This window comes from Sebastes fasciatus, chromosome 24 (assembly GCF_043250625.1).
Source record: "Sebastes fasciatus isolate fSebFas1 chromosome 24, fSebFas1.pri, whole genome shotgun sequence".
Taxonomy (NCBI): Eukaryota; Metazoa; Chordata; class Actinopteri; order Perciformes; family Sebastidae; genus Sebastes; species Sebastes fasciatus.
The window spans coordinates 13058708-13072336 of NC_133818.1; the positions used below are offsets into that span (position 1 = coordinate 13058708).

Genomic DNA, 13629 nt, shown 5'->3' on the forward strand with positions numbered 1-13629 from the left:
AAAGACACAAAGCAACAACAAAGAGACATAAAACAACTACAAAGAGACACAAAACAACTACAAAGAGACACAAAGCAACTACAAAGATACATAAAACAACTACAAAGAGAAACAAAGCAACTACAAAGATACATAAAACAACTACAAAGAGACACAAAGCAACTACAAAGAGACTCAAAACAACTACAAAGAGAAACAAAGCAATTACAAGGAGACTCAAAGCAACTACAAAGACACACAAAGCAACACAAAAAAGACTCAAAACAACTACAAAGAGACACAAAGCAATTTCAAAAAACACTCAAAACAACTAGAAAGAGACACAAAATGATTATAAAGAGACACAAAATGACTACAAAGAGACACAAATCAACTACAAAGAGACTCAAAACAACTACAACAACATGTATCAAAACTGGTATCAAATTGGTAACAACATTAAGAACATACATGTAGTTCACATGGGTTTATCAGAGACAGGATTGAGCAGAGTAAGATGTTCCTCAAGATTTACACACATTTTTTTGCGATTTCAGCAAAATAATACATGAATAATTGTGGCATTTCTGATGTTTCCACTCAAGTAATGTGTAAATCAAAAGTGCAGGTGGATGAAAAAATACAGTACCGACTGTGCATCTTTTTCCCGATCCATAAGAGATCCCCAAAAACACCCTTGCGTACTAACCTCATCGTAGAGCTTAATATCCATCCTGCGCTGGTCTGAAGGCCACAGGTGGACGGCGCTCACGCAGCTGATTGGCAGCGTTTCCAAAATGGTAACGCTGCCGCTGCTCGCTTCTTTGTTTTCATCCGCCGTCGGGCTGTTTGAGATCTTTCTCCACTGGTGATCCTCTCTGAGCAGGTACAGGGTTTCCCGGGTTGCGAGGACTGTCAACGGCGTCCAAATATCCTCTGAGAGAAAAAATACGAAAATATTGGCCGTTTCAAAAATCTGCTATTAAAGGGGTACATAAATATACTTAACGCGATAACGCATTAACGCAACTTGTTTTTAGGTGGTAGCAGGCTCAGATGATTTGAAGCTAGAGTGAAGATACTGGTATCATATGAAACTACAAAGCTAATAAATCCATTGGTACCAACCATGTCATACTAGCTTGTCGTGAAGGAGGTTAAATAACGCTCCAAACTTACGCTAAATTTTGGCGAGGAAAAACAGTCATGGCCATTTTCAAAGGGGTCCCTTGACCTCTGACCTCCAGATATGTGAATGAAATGGGTTCTATGAGTACACACGAGTCTCCCCTTTACAGACATGCCCACTTTATGATAAATCATGCAGTTTGAGGCAAGTCCTAGTCAAGTCAGCACACTGACACACTGACAGCTGTTGTTGCCTGCTGGGCTGCAGTTTGCCATGTTATGATTGGAGCATATTGTTTTATGCTAAATGCAGTACCTGTGAGGGTTTCTGGACAATATTTGTCTTTGTTTTGTGTTGTTAATTGTTAACTCTTACGCCTCTTGCCGTTTGAAGCCACATTATTAGTGAACTTTGCCCTCTTACATTATATAGCTTTGATAAAAAATAAAGCAGTTAAGTGTTGATTTTCACCTCTGATCTATTACTATAGATAACCGTCACGAATCACCGACTTTACAAAGTACCTTTACTGCTACAAAGATGAGTTTGGGCATTATATTACATGTCAGAAAAAGCTGCGCCTTCAGCAGAGCAAGCAGAGAGAGGGGGAAAAGGCAGATCTAGGCATGCTAAAATTATAGCACTTGAAATTCCACAGGGCGTGCACAGCTGTGTGTAGCCTGCAGCTACCTTTGGCTGAGCGTGTGTCTGCTGAATCACAAAACAGCGAGGCATGCCGGAGCACCGGTGCACATGTACGAGCCGCATGCGCCCACTCGCCTGTCACTCAGCTCAGTCAAAACAACAGATTTCTATGCAGAGGTTGTTAACACGGCTCTTTAACCGGCGCCTCACGTCATCTGCTGCCCACAAATCACCTCCAGACATATTTTTTTTGTATCTTGAAGACAATGAAATCTTGTATTCATTTTATTATTTCTCCCATTTAGCATATTTTCCTGGCACTTCTTTTCACTTCTTTTTACACAAAGACAGCAGTGTTCAAAATGAATTGGCATTAACAGCACTAATCTGTGTACCTTCAGAAGCCTTTAGAAAACAACATGCTGGGTCTTGAAATCTTTCTTGTGAGATGGAGGAATGCTGATGAAAGCCTCTACTGATATCAGAGAGATATTTGGCAAAAGAGTATAAAGATCCTAAAACAGAATGCATGATAAAAATGATAGTGTATGTTTTTTACAGGATTCGTGGATGTGTCACCTTGCAGAACGAAAGCCAGAATGTAGAAGAACTGCAGCTGGCCGTCCTCCACGTCTGCCTGGATGTCTTCACACACTAGAGGCCTAACAGATCAAGAGAAATCAATACTATTACATGCACATATATTAGCAAAAAAACTAAAAAAACTCCTATCACACATGAACTGGCTACTGACTGACAGGTGCGACCATCAGATGGAAGCACTTCCAAGGCATCACGGGGTGGATTTCACAGCAACTGTGAAGCAAAGGGGGTAATTGACATAATAATAGCTGACAGAGCTCGGATTGTGGAAACAGTTATTCTGAGACTGTGGTTAGCTAAAGGAAATTTGCTATTTATTTGACTTCTGCTCGTTGGATAGAGCATGTTTTGCCAGGTTGTCCAAACTTCTACAGCGGCATATACACTACGGGCTCTTCTCATTTCTCAGGCCTCCCTGGCCTTCACCAACAAATGTCACTCAAAGAGACACTTATTAACCACGAAGAGAATGAAATTAAGAACACAAAGAAGCAGAAAAAAACAACTACAGAGAGATGCAAAAGGGCTGCAAAGAGACACAAAGAGACCACGAAGAGACTCACAACTAGGGGACAACAAAGAGACACAAAGCAACTACAAAAAAACACAAAGCAACGCCTAAGAGACTCAAAACAACCACAGAGAGACTCACAACAACCACAAAGAGACACAAAGCAACTAGAAAGAGACTCAAAACAACTACAAAGAGACACAAAATGACCACAAAGAGACACAAATAACTACAAAGAGACATAAAGCAACTACAAAGAGACACAGGATCACTACAAAGAGACACACAATGACTACAAAGAGACACAAAGCAACCACAAAGAGACACACAACCACAAAGAGACACAAAGCAACTACAAAGAGACTCACAACAACCAAAGAGACTCACAACAACCACAAAGAGACACAAAGCAACTAGAAAGAGACTCAAAACAACTACAAAGAGACACAAAACAACTAGAAAGAGACACAAAACAACTAGAAAGAGACCCAAAACAACTACAAAGAGACTCACAACAACCACAAAGAGACACAAAGCAACTAGAAAGAGACACAAAACAACTACAAAGAGACACAAAACAACCTCAAACAGACACAAAGCAACTACAAAGAGACTCACAACCACAAAGAGACTCACAATAACCACAAAGAGACACAAAGCAACTAGAAAGAGACTCAAAACAACTACAAAGAGACTCACAATAACCACAAAGAGACACAAAGCAACTAGAAAGAGACTCACAACAACCACAAAGAGACTCACAATAACCACAAAGAGACACAAAGCAACTAGAAAGAGACTCAAAACAACTACAAAGAGACACAAAACAACTAGAAAGAGACCCAAAACAACTACAAAGAGACTCACAACAACCACAAAGAGACACAAAGCAACTAGAAAGAGACACAAAACTACAAAGAGACACAAAACAACCTCAAACAGACACAAAGCAACTACAAAGAGACTCACAACCACAAAGAGACTCACAATAACCACAAAGAGACACAAAGCAACTAGAAAGAGACTCAAAACAACTACAAAGAGACTCACAATAACCACAAAGAGACACAAAGCAACTAGAAAGAGACTCACAACAACCACAAAGAGACTCACAATAACCACGAAGAGACACAAAGCAACTAGAAAGAGACTCAAAACAACTACAAAGAGACACAAAGCAACTAGAAAGAGACTCAAAACAACTACAAAGAGACACAAAACAACTACAAAGAGACACAAAGCAACTAGAAAGAGACTCAAAACAACTACAAAGAGACACAAAGCAACTAGAAAGAGACTCAAAACAACTACAAAGAGACACAAAACAACTACAAAGAGACACAAAACAACTAGAAAGAGACCCAAAACAACTACAAAAGAGACTCACAACAACCACAAAGAGACACAAAGCAACTAGAAAGAGACACAAAACTACAAAGAGACACAAAACAACCTCAAACAGACACAAAGCAACTACAAAGACTCACAACAACCACAAAGAGACTCACAATAACCACAAAGAGACACAAAGCAACTAGAAAGAGACTCAAAACAACTACAAAAGAGACTCACAATAACCACAAAGAGACACAAAGCAACTAGAAAGAGACTCAAAACAACTACAAAGAGACACAAAACAACTAGAAAGAGACTCAAAACAACTACAAAGACACAAAACAACTACAAAGAGACACACAACAACCACAAAGAGACACAAAACAACTAGAAAGAGACTCAGAACAACTACAAAGAGACACACAACAACCACAAAGAGACTCACAGCAACCACAAAGAGACACAAAGCAACTACAAAAGAGACTCACAACAACCACAAAGAGACTCCCAATAACCACAAAGAGACACAAAGCAACTAGAAAGAGACTCAAAACAACTACAAAGAGACACAAAACAACTAGAAAGAGACTCAAAACAACTACAAAGAGACACAAAACAACTACAAAGAGACACACAACAACCACAAAGAGACACAAAACAACTAGAAAGAGACTCAGAACAACTACAAAGAGACACACAACAACCACAAAGAGACTCACAGCAACCACAAAGAGACACAAAGCAACTACAAAGAGACTCAAAACAACGACAAACAGACACACAATGACCTTCCGCTCGCATTTCCTGTGGGCGGGACTAAGACGCAAGGAGAGGAGGCGAGGAAAGGAATCGAGGATGTACAAACTGGGAAATGGAAAAGTCCCTATGTCTGTATAATTGAAATGTTTGACAGCATTTAATTTTTTTTTTGCCCATTTTGCACTTGTTTGTGAGGAACGTTTCATCTCTGAAATAATATTTTCAATAAGATTAACCACATTCCTTTTCAGTGAGAGCCTACAGAAAGCTACTATCTTCAGTTTCAGAGAGAAAAACAAACAACTGGAGGTGATAACAAACTACACCACATGACATGCATGATTCAGGATTTGCAGCGCGACACGTGTTACAAATTAACATGTGGTTTACCAGCTAATTTCGTGGTGCAGTTTTACAAAATAAAGCTGATTGTAATCAACTAAAGATGTGCCAGATATGTGCAGTGTTACGACTCCCTTTAACTTACACCTCCCAACCACATGCGAATGTGCACACTAACACTATTTAGACCACATCGTTCGGAATATAAACAAATAAAATCAAAGATGTTCTGCCGTGTTCTTCTCAGTGCAGCTGGAGCGGTGAGTGGAGCGTACCAGAGATGGTGCTGTGGGTTGAGTCTGGTGGTAGAGATGGACTGCAGCTTGCTGTCGGATTTGTGAGCCATCTCGCGCACAATTTCTGAGGAAATAACAAGAAAAATATTACATATAGAGTATATTATATACATGTAGAATTGTCTGTGAAGTCATACTGTTTCAGTTAACTGAGGAAATCAATAATAAGTTGTCTTTAAGAAACTGAAGCAAGTTGACTTTGCACTTTTAGACACAATAAGTTGACTATCTGAGTAATTCATCACCAGTAATTTTGATATTTAATTAATTTAACTTTTTAAGTAAACATTTGACATGTCCAGCTTGAGAGAACTGGTTTTTCTTTCAGCTTTAAACAACTGTAAATTGCAAGTTTTTCAACTTTTGGTTGAACAAAATGAGCAATTTAAAGATTTTTCACTATGTACATTATTATTATTATTAATCCTAAAAAATAATCAACAGATTAATTCGTAACGATAATACTTATTAACTGCAATATCTAACTACCAAACATTAAATACATATTTAAAAAAAAAAAAAGCAATGAAGGAAGATGGATTTAAGGTTGCCCAAAGTGGGGCTCGCGGGCCAAAGTTGGCCCGCCATAAGGTTCGCTTTGGACCCGCCAGATGTTTCTAGCGAAAAATAAATAAATAAACAAAAATAACTAAATAAATATATTATATAAATCGCTGTTTTTCGGTTTTATTTTTGCGAGGTTAAAATGCTTTTTAAATATGAAGGATCCCAAATTCCTAATCTGAGCACAGCGGGGAAAACGAGGGGCAGAGAAACTTGGGATCCTAGTACCATTTTGCATCTTAACAATACAATTTTTTGGCCCGTGGGCCCTCCGTTAAGTTTCAGGTTTGGCTCTCAAAAGGAAAATGTTTGGGGCGACCCTGATTTAAAGCGTGAAAACTTCTCAGCAAACCAAGAGATGCATTGCAGCTCTGAGCTTGTTGAAACAGCTGGGAGGGTGACTGTTCAAACACAACATGTCAAACACATCTCAGACTCACTTCCATCAGACGTTTGGGAGGAAACAAAGGATTCTTGGATTTGATAGTCATAGTGACAGATTTTTTTGTAGGGTAAACAATTATCAATGTGGCAAACGCAGTATTAAAAACACGTAGAAACAACACACTTCCTCTCCCTTCTAAAGGGCACAGAAAAGGTACAGTAGCCTCAAAATGTCATTCATGCGCTAAACAAACAAAAGCCAAACTCAAAATCTGAGACTTCTTCTTCTGCTATTGTAACCGCGATAAGAAAGCCAAAAGGTTCTCTGGTTGCAGGTGTAAGATTTCAGCTCCATAGAATCGAGCGGGTGAGAAAAATGTTGGGAACACAATGCGCTGGGTCACGCTCGCATTCACCGATTGTAGCGTGTCATTGAGTGTGACAACAATAGAGGGCAGGGAGGATATCTGCAGTGTGGCTTCACAGTCAAGTTTGAATGGACGGACTTCAAAGGGATTTAAAGGGACACTGAGGAGGCGAGGGGAAGAAAGAGGGCACCGCTGGGTTAACGGTGACGGAAAATATTAACCAGAAAAGTCTCATCAATATCATTTTTCCCAATGGGTCACTTACAAAATCACACTCAAACTATCCCTTAAAAGGTGCAGTGTGTAGGATCTGGCGGCATCTAGTGGTGAGGTTGCAACCAACTGATAACTTCTCTTGTGTGCCGAGCATGTAGGAGAACGAAAACGTGAGAACGTGAATGTCTAAAGAAAACATACTTTCATCAAACGGTGTTGCTGTTGGATGCAAAATGTAACATTCTTGCCTTGTTCTCATGTCACGTCATGGATGCTCTTAAACAAAACACAAATCCGTTCCGTTTGAATCAGATTCATGTCTGTGATCAGCTCCGTAATCGTTTCATTTTGAAAGTAAAAATGTTCAGTGAAAATATTTTGGATAAAAAAACACGACAGGATCACTTTCACGAAAAATGTTGCGTTGGGCTCGGATCAAAGACTCCCACGCTATTGGCAGGACATTATCACGTGTCGAGGAGAAAACAGTGACTAACCGGAGGCTTAAATGGCGTGTTAACATGGACAGATTCAGCGAGGTGCCATCCAAGATCGCAATCACAAGTAAGCAAAGGTGACGGGCCGAGCTCGTTGAGAACCAAGACTTTGGTCGGTGCTCTGGTCTGTGTCAGTACTCCTGCTTCCTCGTGTTTCACTCTTTGGCTGCCTCCACCACCAACAACAATGATGTTCACATGAAACCAAATACCGTACCACTGTTTGATAAGTGGGACAGCTGAGATTTCCAGTTTCAAAAGCAACAGCTAAAGGTGTATTTCACCCTTAAACCGTGTTCTCTCTCGCCACTACTGAAAGCCGTAAATTCACACGTTACCGAATCTTCTATAACACAGTTTGAGTTCAACAATGAAAACTGACAAATTCCCTCTAAGTGAGACAAAAACAACAGAAGATCAGCAACACAAACTCCTGGCTCCAGAGGTCTCGTGTTATCTCTCATGTTTCAATGAAGTTGTGTCAGACTCGGTTAGTTTGTGAGCTCCAGAAATCTGTCCCAGTTATAACCACATCCTCTCTCTCTCCTCCAGCTCTGTCATTCCAGTATGTGGTTTTCATCTTTGTCCGCCTGATGCGAGCCAGCTTGGACGATAAACGGGGGTTTGTTATGCTTTCTTCTGACAGAATATCACAACAGCTGTTTTGGGGCATCGGGGAAAAGAGAGTTTGCCGTGATAACAACTTAGTTATGTTTGTCTTCAAAGATCAAAGGAAGTAGAAATATCATATACTTTATGTTAAGGTGTTGTTTTTTTTTAGGATGCACCTGGAAGCAAACCATCATGTTTCACGCTCCGTCTTGGACGCCCTCTGTGGTCTTGCTGAAAAACAATCTGGAATCATTTTCAGCCACGAAGAATACAATGGACTGAATGAGCTGTTTATGAATTTAGACTGAAAGAAAAAGCTCTCGGGGGACGGAGGGGAAGCGAGAGAAAGATTACCTTGCACGGCAGCTGGATTCCCGTGATGTCACGAGATCACGCGAGAACGGTTGTTGCCAGATTGGGCTGGTTTCCGCCCAGTTGGGCTACTTTTGATTAAGTTGGGATGGGAAAAACAGCGATGGGCTGGTGGACAACATTTGGCCTGCTTTTGTCAAACAATATTAACAAACAAGCTGTCATTTTAGGTTAAAAACTAAGATACAAAATTCAGTAAACTTAGTTGTGTCCACTCACTCATATTGTTGCTAGAGCTGTCAATCGATTAAAATATTTAATCCAGATTAATCGCATGATTGTCCATAGTTAATTTACGATTAATCGCACATTTTCTATCTGTTCAAAATGTACCTTAAAGGGAGATTTGTCAAGTATTTAATACTAATCAACATGGGAGTGGGCAAATATGCAGCTCTATGCAAATGTATGTATATATTTATTACTGGAAATCAATTAACAACACAAAACAATGACAAATATTGTCCAGAAACCCTCACAGGTACTGCATTTAGCATACAAAATATGCTCAAATCACAACATGGCAAACTGCAGCCCAACAGGCAACAACAGCTGTCAGTGTGTCAGTGTGCTGACTTGACTATGACTTGCCCCCAAGCTGCATGTGATTATCATAAAGTGGGCATGTCTGTAAAGGGGAGACTTGTGGGTACCCATAAAACCCATTTTCATTCACATATCTGGAGGTCAGAGGTCAAGGGACCCCTTTGAAAATGGCCATGGCGTTTTTTTCTCGCCAAAATGTAGCGTCAATTTGGAGCGTTATCTAACCTCCATCGTGACAAGCTAGCATGACATGGTTGGTACCAATGGATTCTTTAGTTTTTTTCTAGTTTCATATGATACCAGTATTTTCACTCTAGCTTTAAAACTGAGCCGGCTACAACCTAAAAATCGCAAGTTGTGTTAAAGCGTTAAAGAAATAAGTGGCGTTAAAACGAATTCACGCGTTATTATCGCGTTAACTTTGACAGCTCTAGATCCCCTACTTGTTTTAAGTTGTGATTGGGCTGGAAACTGGGAAACCTGATCTGGCAACACATCGCGAGAATCCCAGGATCACATATAACATGAAAAATCCATCTTGTCAGGCTTAAAGTAATGCGTTTGTGTCCGGCAAGCCAGAGCATGAGCACAAATCGGCGTCCGTGTGAGGAGCTATGGGCGTGGCTTAGGTGTGTGATGCGACACGGAGAGGCGACTGTTTGTTCTAAACAACAACCTGAAGAAGTTAGCGTAGCTGCAATAGCATCAGTTCTATCAGAACTGGAGAGTATTTCTTCGTTGAAAGAAGAGCAAAGAACGGCCTTGAAGGCTTTTCTTGATAGCACATTTTTGCTCTTCTCCCGACTGGCTACTGCAAGAGTTTGATTGACAGATGGTTCATCCAATCACCTGCCAAGTCATTTTTTTTTTTTAAAGTGCCTGTCCTTTTTCGAAACAGTTTCCAATGAGGTTAAGAAAAAGATGAAGAGAGATTGTGACTAAGGGGATAAGTTAATGAATACCCACATGTTTCTGGGTAAGCTTATTCAAAAGAGTATTGTCTGCTGTGGCAGTTATTGCTGAAACAATGTTTTTTAAGCTGCCTCCTTGGCCACATCTCTACTTTTTTTTACCTTGTTAAATCAAGACAAAATGAAACTGTATGAGATGATAGAAGATTATGTACAAAACAACACTTTTCATGTGCTTCCAAAACTAGTTTTGCTTGATTGTGTGTGAGTGAAAGCTGGGCACAAATCGCCATCAGACAGCAGCTGGAGGCAGAGAGTTGTGGAAAAAGTGGGACTGCTCTTCTAATCAGCTCGTCTGTTTGAATTTGTTGTTTTTTTTTGCCTGCATTCAGCATCTTTGTACCCTGAAATTGGTAATATGAAACAGTAATTAGGGGAAAATACCTTCATACAAATGCCCCAGAATTATGTGTACTAGAGCTGAGCAGCTTTTCCATAAGATGTTTTCCTGTTTTCTGCACGCGTTTAGGGTGCTGGAGATTGTCAAATTCATTTTCCATATTTTTCCAGACATTCCAGGCTTGAGCCGGAGCCCCCGTCTAATAAAAGGTTTTCCTCCCAGCTCAGCCGTCGGTCCTCCCTCGCAGACATGGGCAGGATGTGCTCTGAGTCTGTGTGAACCCAATACCGAGGGGGGGGGCAGAGATTTGCGTCACGTAGCACACATATGGTATAGTATTAGCTCGTGAGGGGAGTAGGCTGGGTTTCTGTGGCACGATGCCTGTGAGAGGAACATGCTGTTCCAATACCTGCCTCGGGGATTCAACAGTACTCGACCACTTTTTAAAAAAAAATCTAAATTAGTCCACGGTTTATTTGCGGCATCTTCCCTCAAAGCGCCCGGAGGAAAGTGCTAAAAACCAGTAAGTAGAGAGAGAGAGAGAGCAGGGTCAGTGAGTTTCTCTCTCTGACTATATATATATTTCTTTTTATAAGTTTTTCCATACATTAAACAGAAACCATTTTCCACTTTGCTCGTATTTGGCAGTGTTTCCCTTTTACCTGTCAGCAGGCCAAAGAAGCGTTTGCAGCGTAAACTGTCCCTCACGAGGAGGGTGTAGGCCACTCCCCCGTCACCGAACTCCATGTGGATGCACTGCGAGCCCAGTCCCACCTCCAGGTAGCTGAGCTCCATGATTGGGTGGCTGTCCCTCTTCTGCAGCCAATCAGAGAGCTGGCCTCTGCTGGGAGGAAACGACGTTAAAGGCAATCGGGAAAGTGCTGCAAAAATGCACTGTCACAGTGTGGTGGATTAAGTTGTTTACTTGGGGAGGTGTGACTGCCAGAACAACACTTTAAAATGTTTCACAACTTAAGTAATACCTCATTTTTCAAGGATTAAGATTGATAAAATAATAGTTTGACTTCTTGCACAGTGCCAAGAACACGAGAAGTTCCTGTAGTTAGAAAATCACAGTGTCTTAGTAGTGATTTTGCCACATCCATGGGCTCTTGTTTTGATGAGAGACGAAAAGGAGAGAAGAAATATTAAAGGGGAAAAGACTCCACGAGGTCAATGTGTTCTCAAGATGTGACCCAGAAACCTGGGCAGGTTATGCAATATAATCCACATCCTAAACGGAGAGGGTGTGGATCTACACACCAGCATTACAAGTCATAATTGTTAACTGCAGAGCGGAGCCCCTCTTTTTGAATCGCCGGCCACTCCAGCAGGATTTGATTACGCTTTTTTTTTGATAAAGTGGAATGTGACTTCCAAGCTATCTTTTTTTTCTTTGACGTGCATGCGTGATTAATACATCGCAAGAATGCAAATACCATGCGAACGTGAAATTAGTTTGTGCGTACTGAGGAAGTACTTTCTGTTTCCTGTTAACCCTCTGAGACCCACAATAGACCTGGTTTTGTCTTTTTTTAGGGGGGGTACAGGGGGGTCTTTAGGGGGAGATAGCAGGTCAACAGTAGATGTCACATAGAAGTTGTGTACGTCATCTGAAAGCTGGGAACCTGGAGATTAATTTGAGATGCAGCTCAGCACTGTGTATGAAGTTGTTCTAGTCATAAATCAGAAATAAACATTAAGTAATTGATTATTTAAAATGAATTGTGAAAGTGTATAAGGGTTTAGAACATTATGATATCAGTATATGATGTCCATCCCCATGCTCTGTTATGTCTCATAAGTTGTTGCAGCAATTTAGGGGTTGATACCATTTGTTACACAGGTTTGGTGCTAAATTTAACCGTCTTTTATCTATTGAGAATTGATAAAAATGATCAATAATCCCTCTAAAATACCACATTAAGACACCAAGACCTTGAGGAACACTAGAGAAAAAAACATGCTGTGATTTGGTATCAAAATCTTTTGACATTTGAAACTCAGAAACCCCCTTATTATCAATCTAGCTAGGAAAGCCATCCATCCTCTGAATGCTCTAGGTCTCTAGTTTGAGGCTGTAAAGTTTCATGAGGCTGTGATTATCCTAGAGGTCACCACAGGTCATTTTATACAGGGAGGTCAAATTTTAAAAAATGGTCTCACTACAATGAAATAGCTCCTATGGGGACTAACATCATCACTCATTGGATCCACAAGAGTCTCAGCTTTACAGTGATACCCAATCGATGTAATTCAAGACTGTTTAGGGACCCCAGTATGCAGAAATATTCAAATACATAATTTTAGAATAGGAGAAAATGTATGCTGCATTCAAAAAACTGCATGTGATTATCATAAAGTGGGCATGTCTGTAAAGGGGAGACTCGTCGGTACCCATAGAACCCATTTTCATTCACATATCTTGAGATCAGAAGGTCAAAGGACCCTTTTTGAAATTGGCCATGCCAGTTTTTCCTCTCTAAAATGTAGCCTAACTCTGGAGCGTTATTTAGCCTCCTTCCCGACAAACTATGGCATGACATAGGTGGTACCAATGGATTCTAGCTCTAAAACTGAGCCTACTAGGAGCCTCTGAAAGACGTCAGTCGGGATACGGGCGAGTCTCAGAGGGTTAAGTTGCTCTACTCACTGGGTTTCTGATGTCATTTCCAGGAAATAGATCCGCTGGTTTGACACCACCAGCAGCGAGGGAACCTGCCCCGGCTCCCCAAATTTCACAGCTGACATCTGCGGGCACACAACAAAAAAAAGGGATGCATGACATCAAGCTTGTTGCAAAATAGCAAAACTGACTTTATAAGGTGCTGTGAATACTGTCTTTTTTGCAGCATAATAAGGAGTAGTTTTTCACAAGCTCTGTAAGGGGTTTCAAATCAAAACCTCCAGACCGAGGTCTTTAGCTTCATGTCCTCTAAAAACAACACAAGAAGTAAAAAGCACGAGTGAAACAGCGAGCAGCCCCTGTCACTGGATAAATAAACAGAACTAAGATGAATGGAGCGGGACCTCCTGTTTCCAGCTGTGGTTTGCTTGGTCCTGTTCCGCTCTCTGCTCCTCGTCCAGGTGTCCGACAGAGAAAAAAGCAATAGCCTGCTGATTTGAAGAGCTCCTAGGATGCAATGCGTATTAAACAGAG

The 13629-nt window shown here is 40.8% G+C and overlaps 1 protein-coding gene across 4 annotated transcripts in view; it reads right to left on the reverse strand.

Moving 5' to 3' along the window:
• Positions 1–13629, reverse strand: part of stk11ip (serine/threonine kinase 11 interacting protein) — a 32692-nt gene that overhangs the window by 1699 nt on the left and 17364 nt on the right. For 2 of the 4 annotated variants that reach the window (XM_074626740.1, XM_074626739.1), the window contains exons 21-25: positions 13123–13220; positions 11132–11310; positions 5579–5663; positions 2333–2415; positions 689–915 (exon numbers count right to left, since the gene is read on the reverse strand). In XM_074626740.1, the coding sequence (XP_074482841.1) occupies positions 689–915; positions 2333–2415; positions 5579–5663; positions 11132–11310; positions 13123–13220 (672 nt within the window). Of the gene's footprint in view, positions 1–688; positions 916–2332; positions 2416–5578; positions 5664–11131; positions 11314–13122; positions 13221–13629 lie in introns of all 4 variants that reach the window. The other 2 variants (XM_074626738.1, XM_074626736.1) reach the window with 1 other exon arrangement.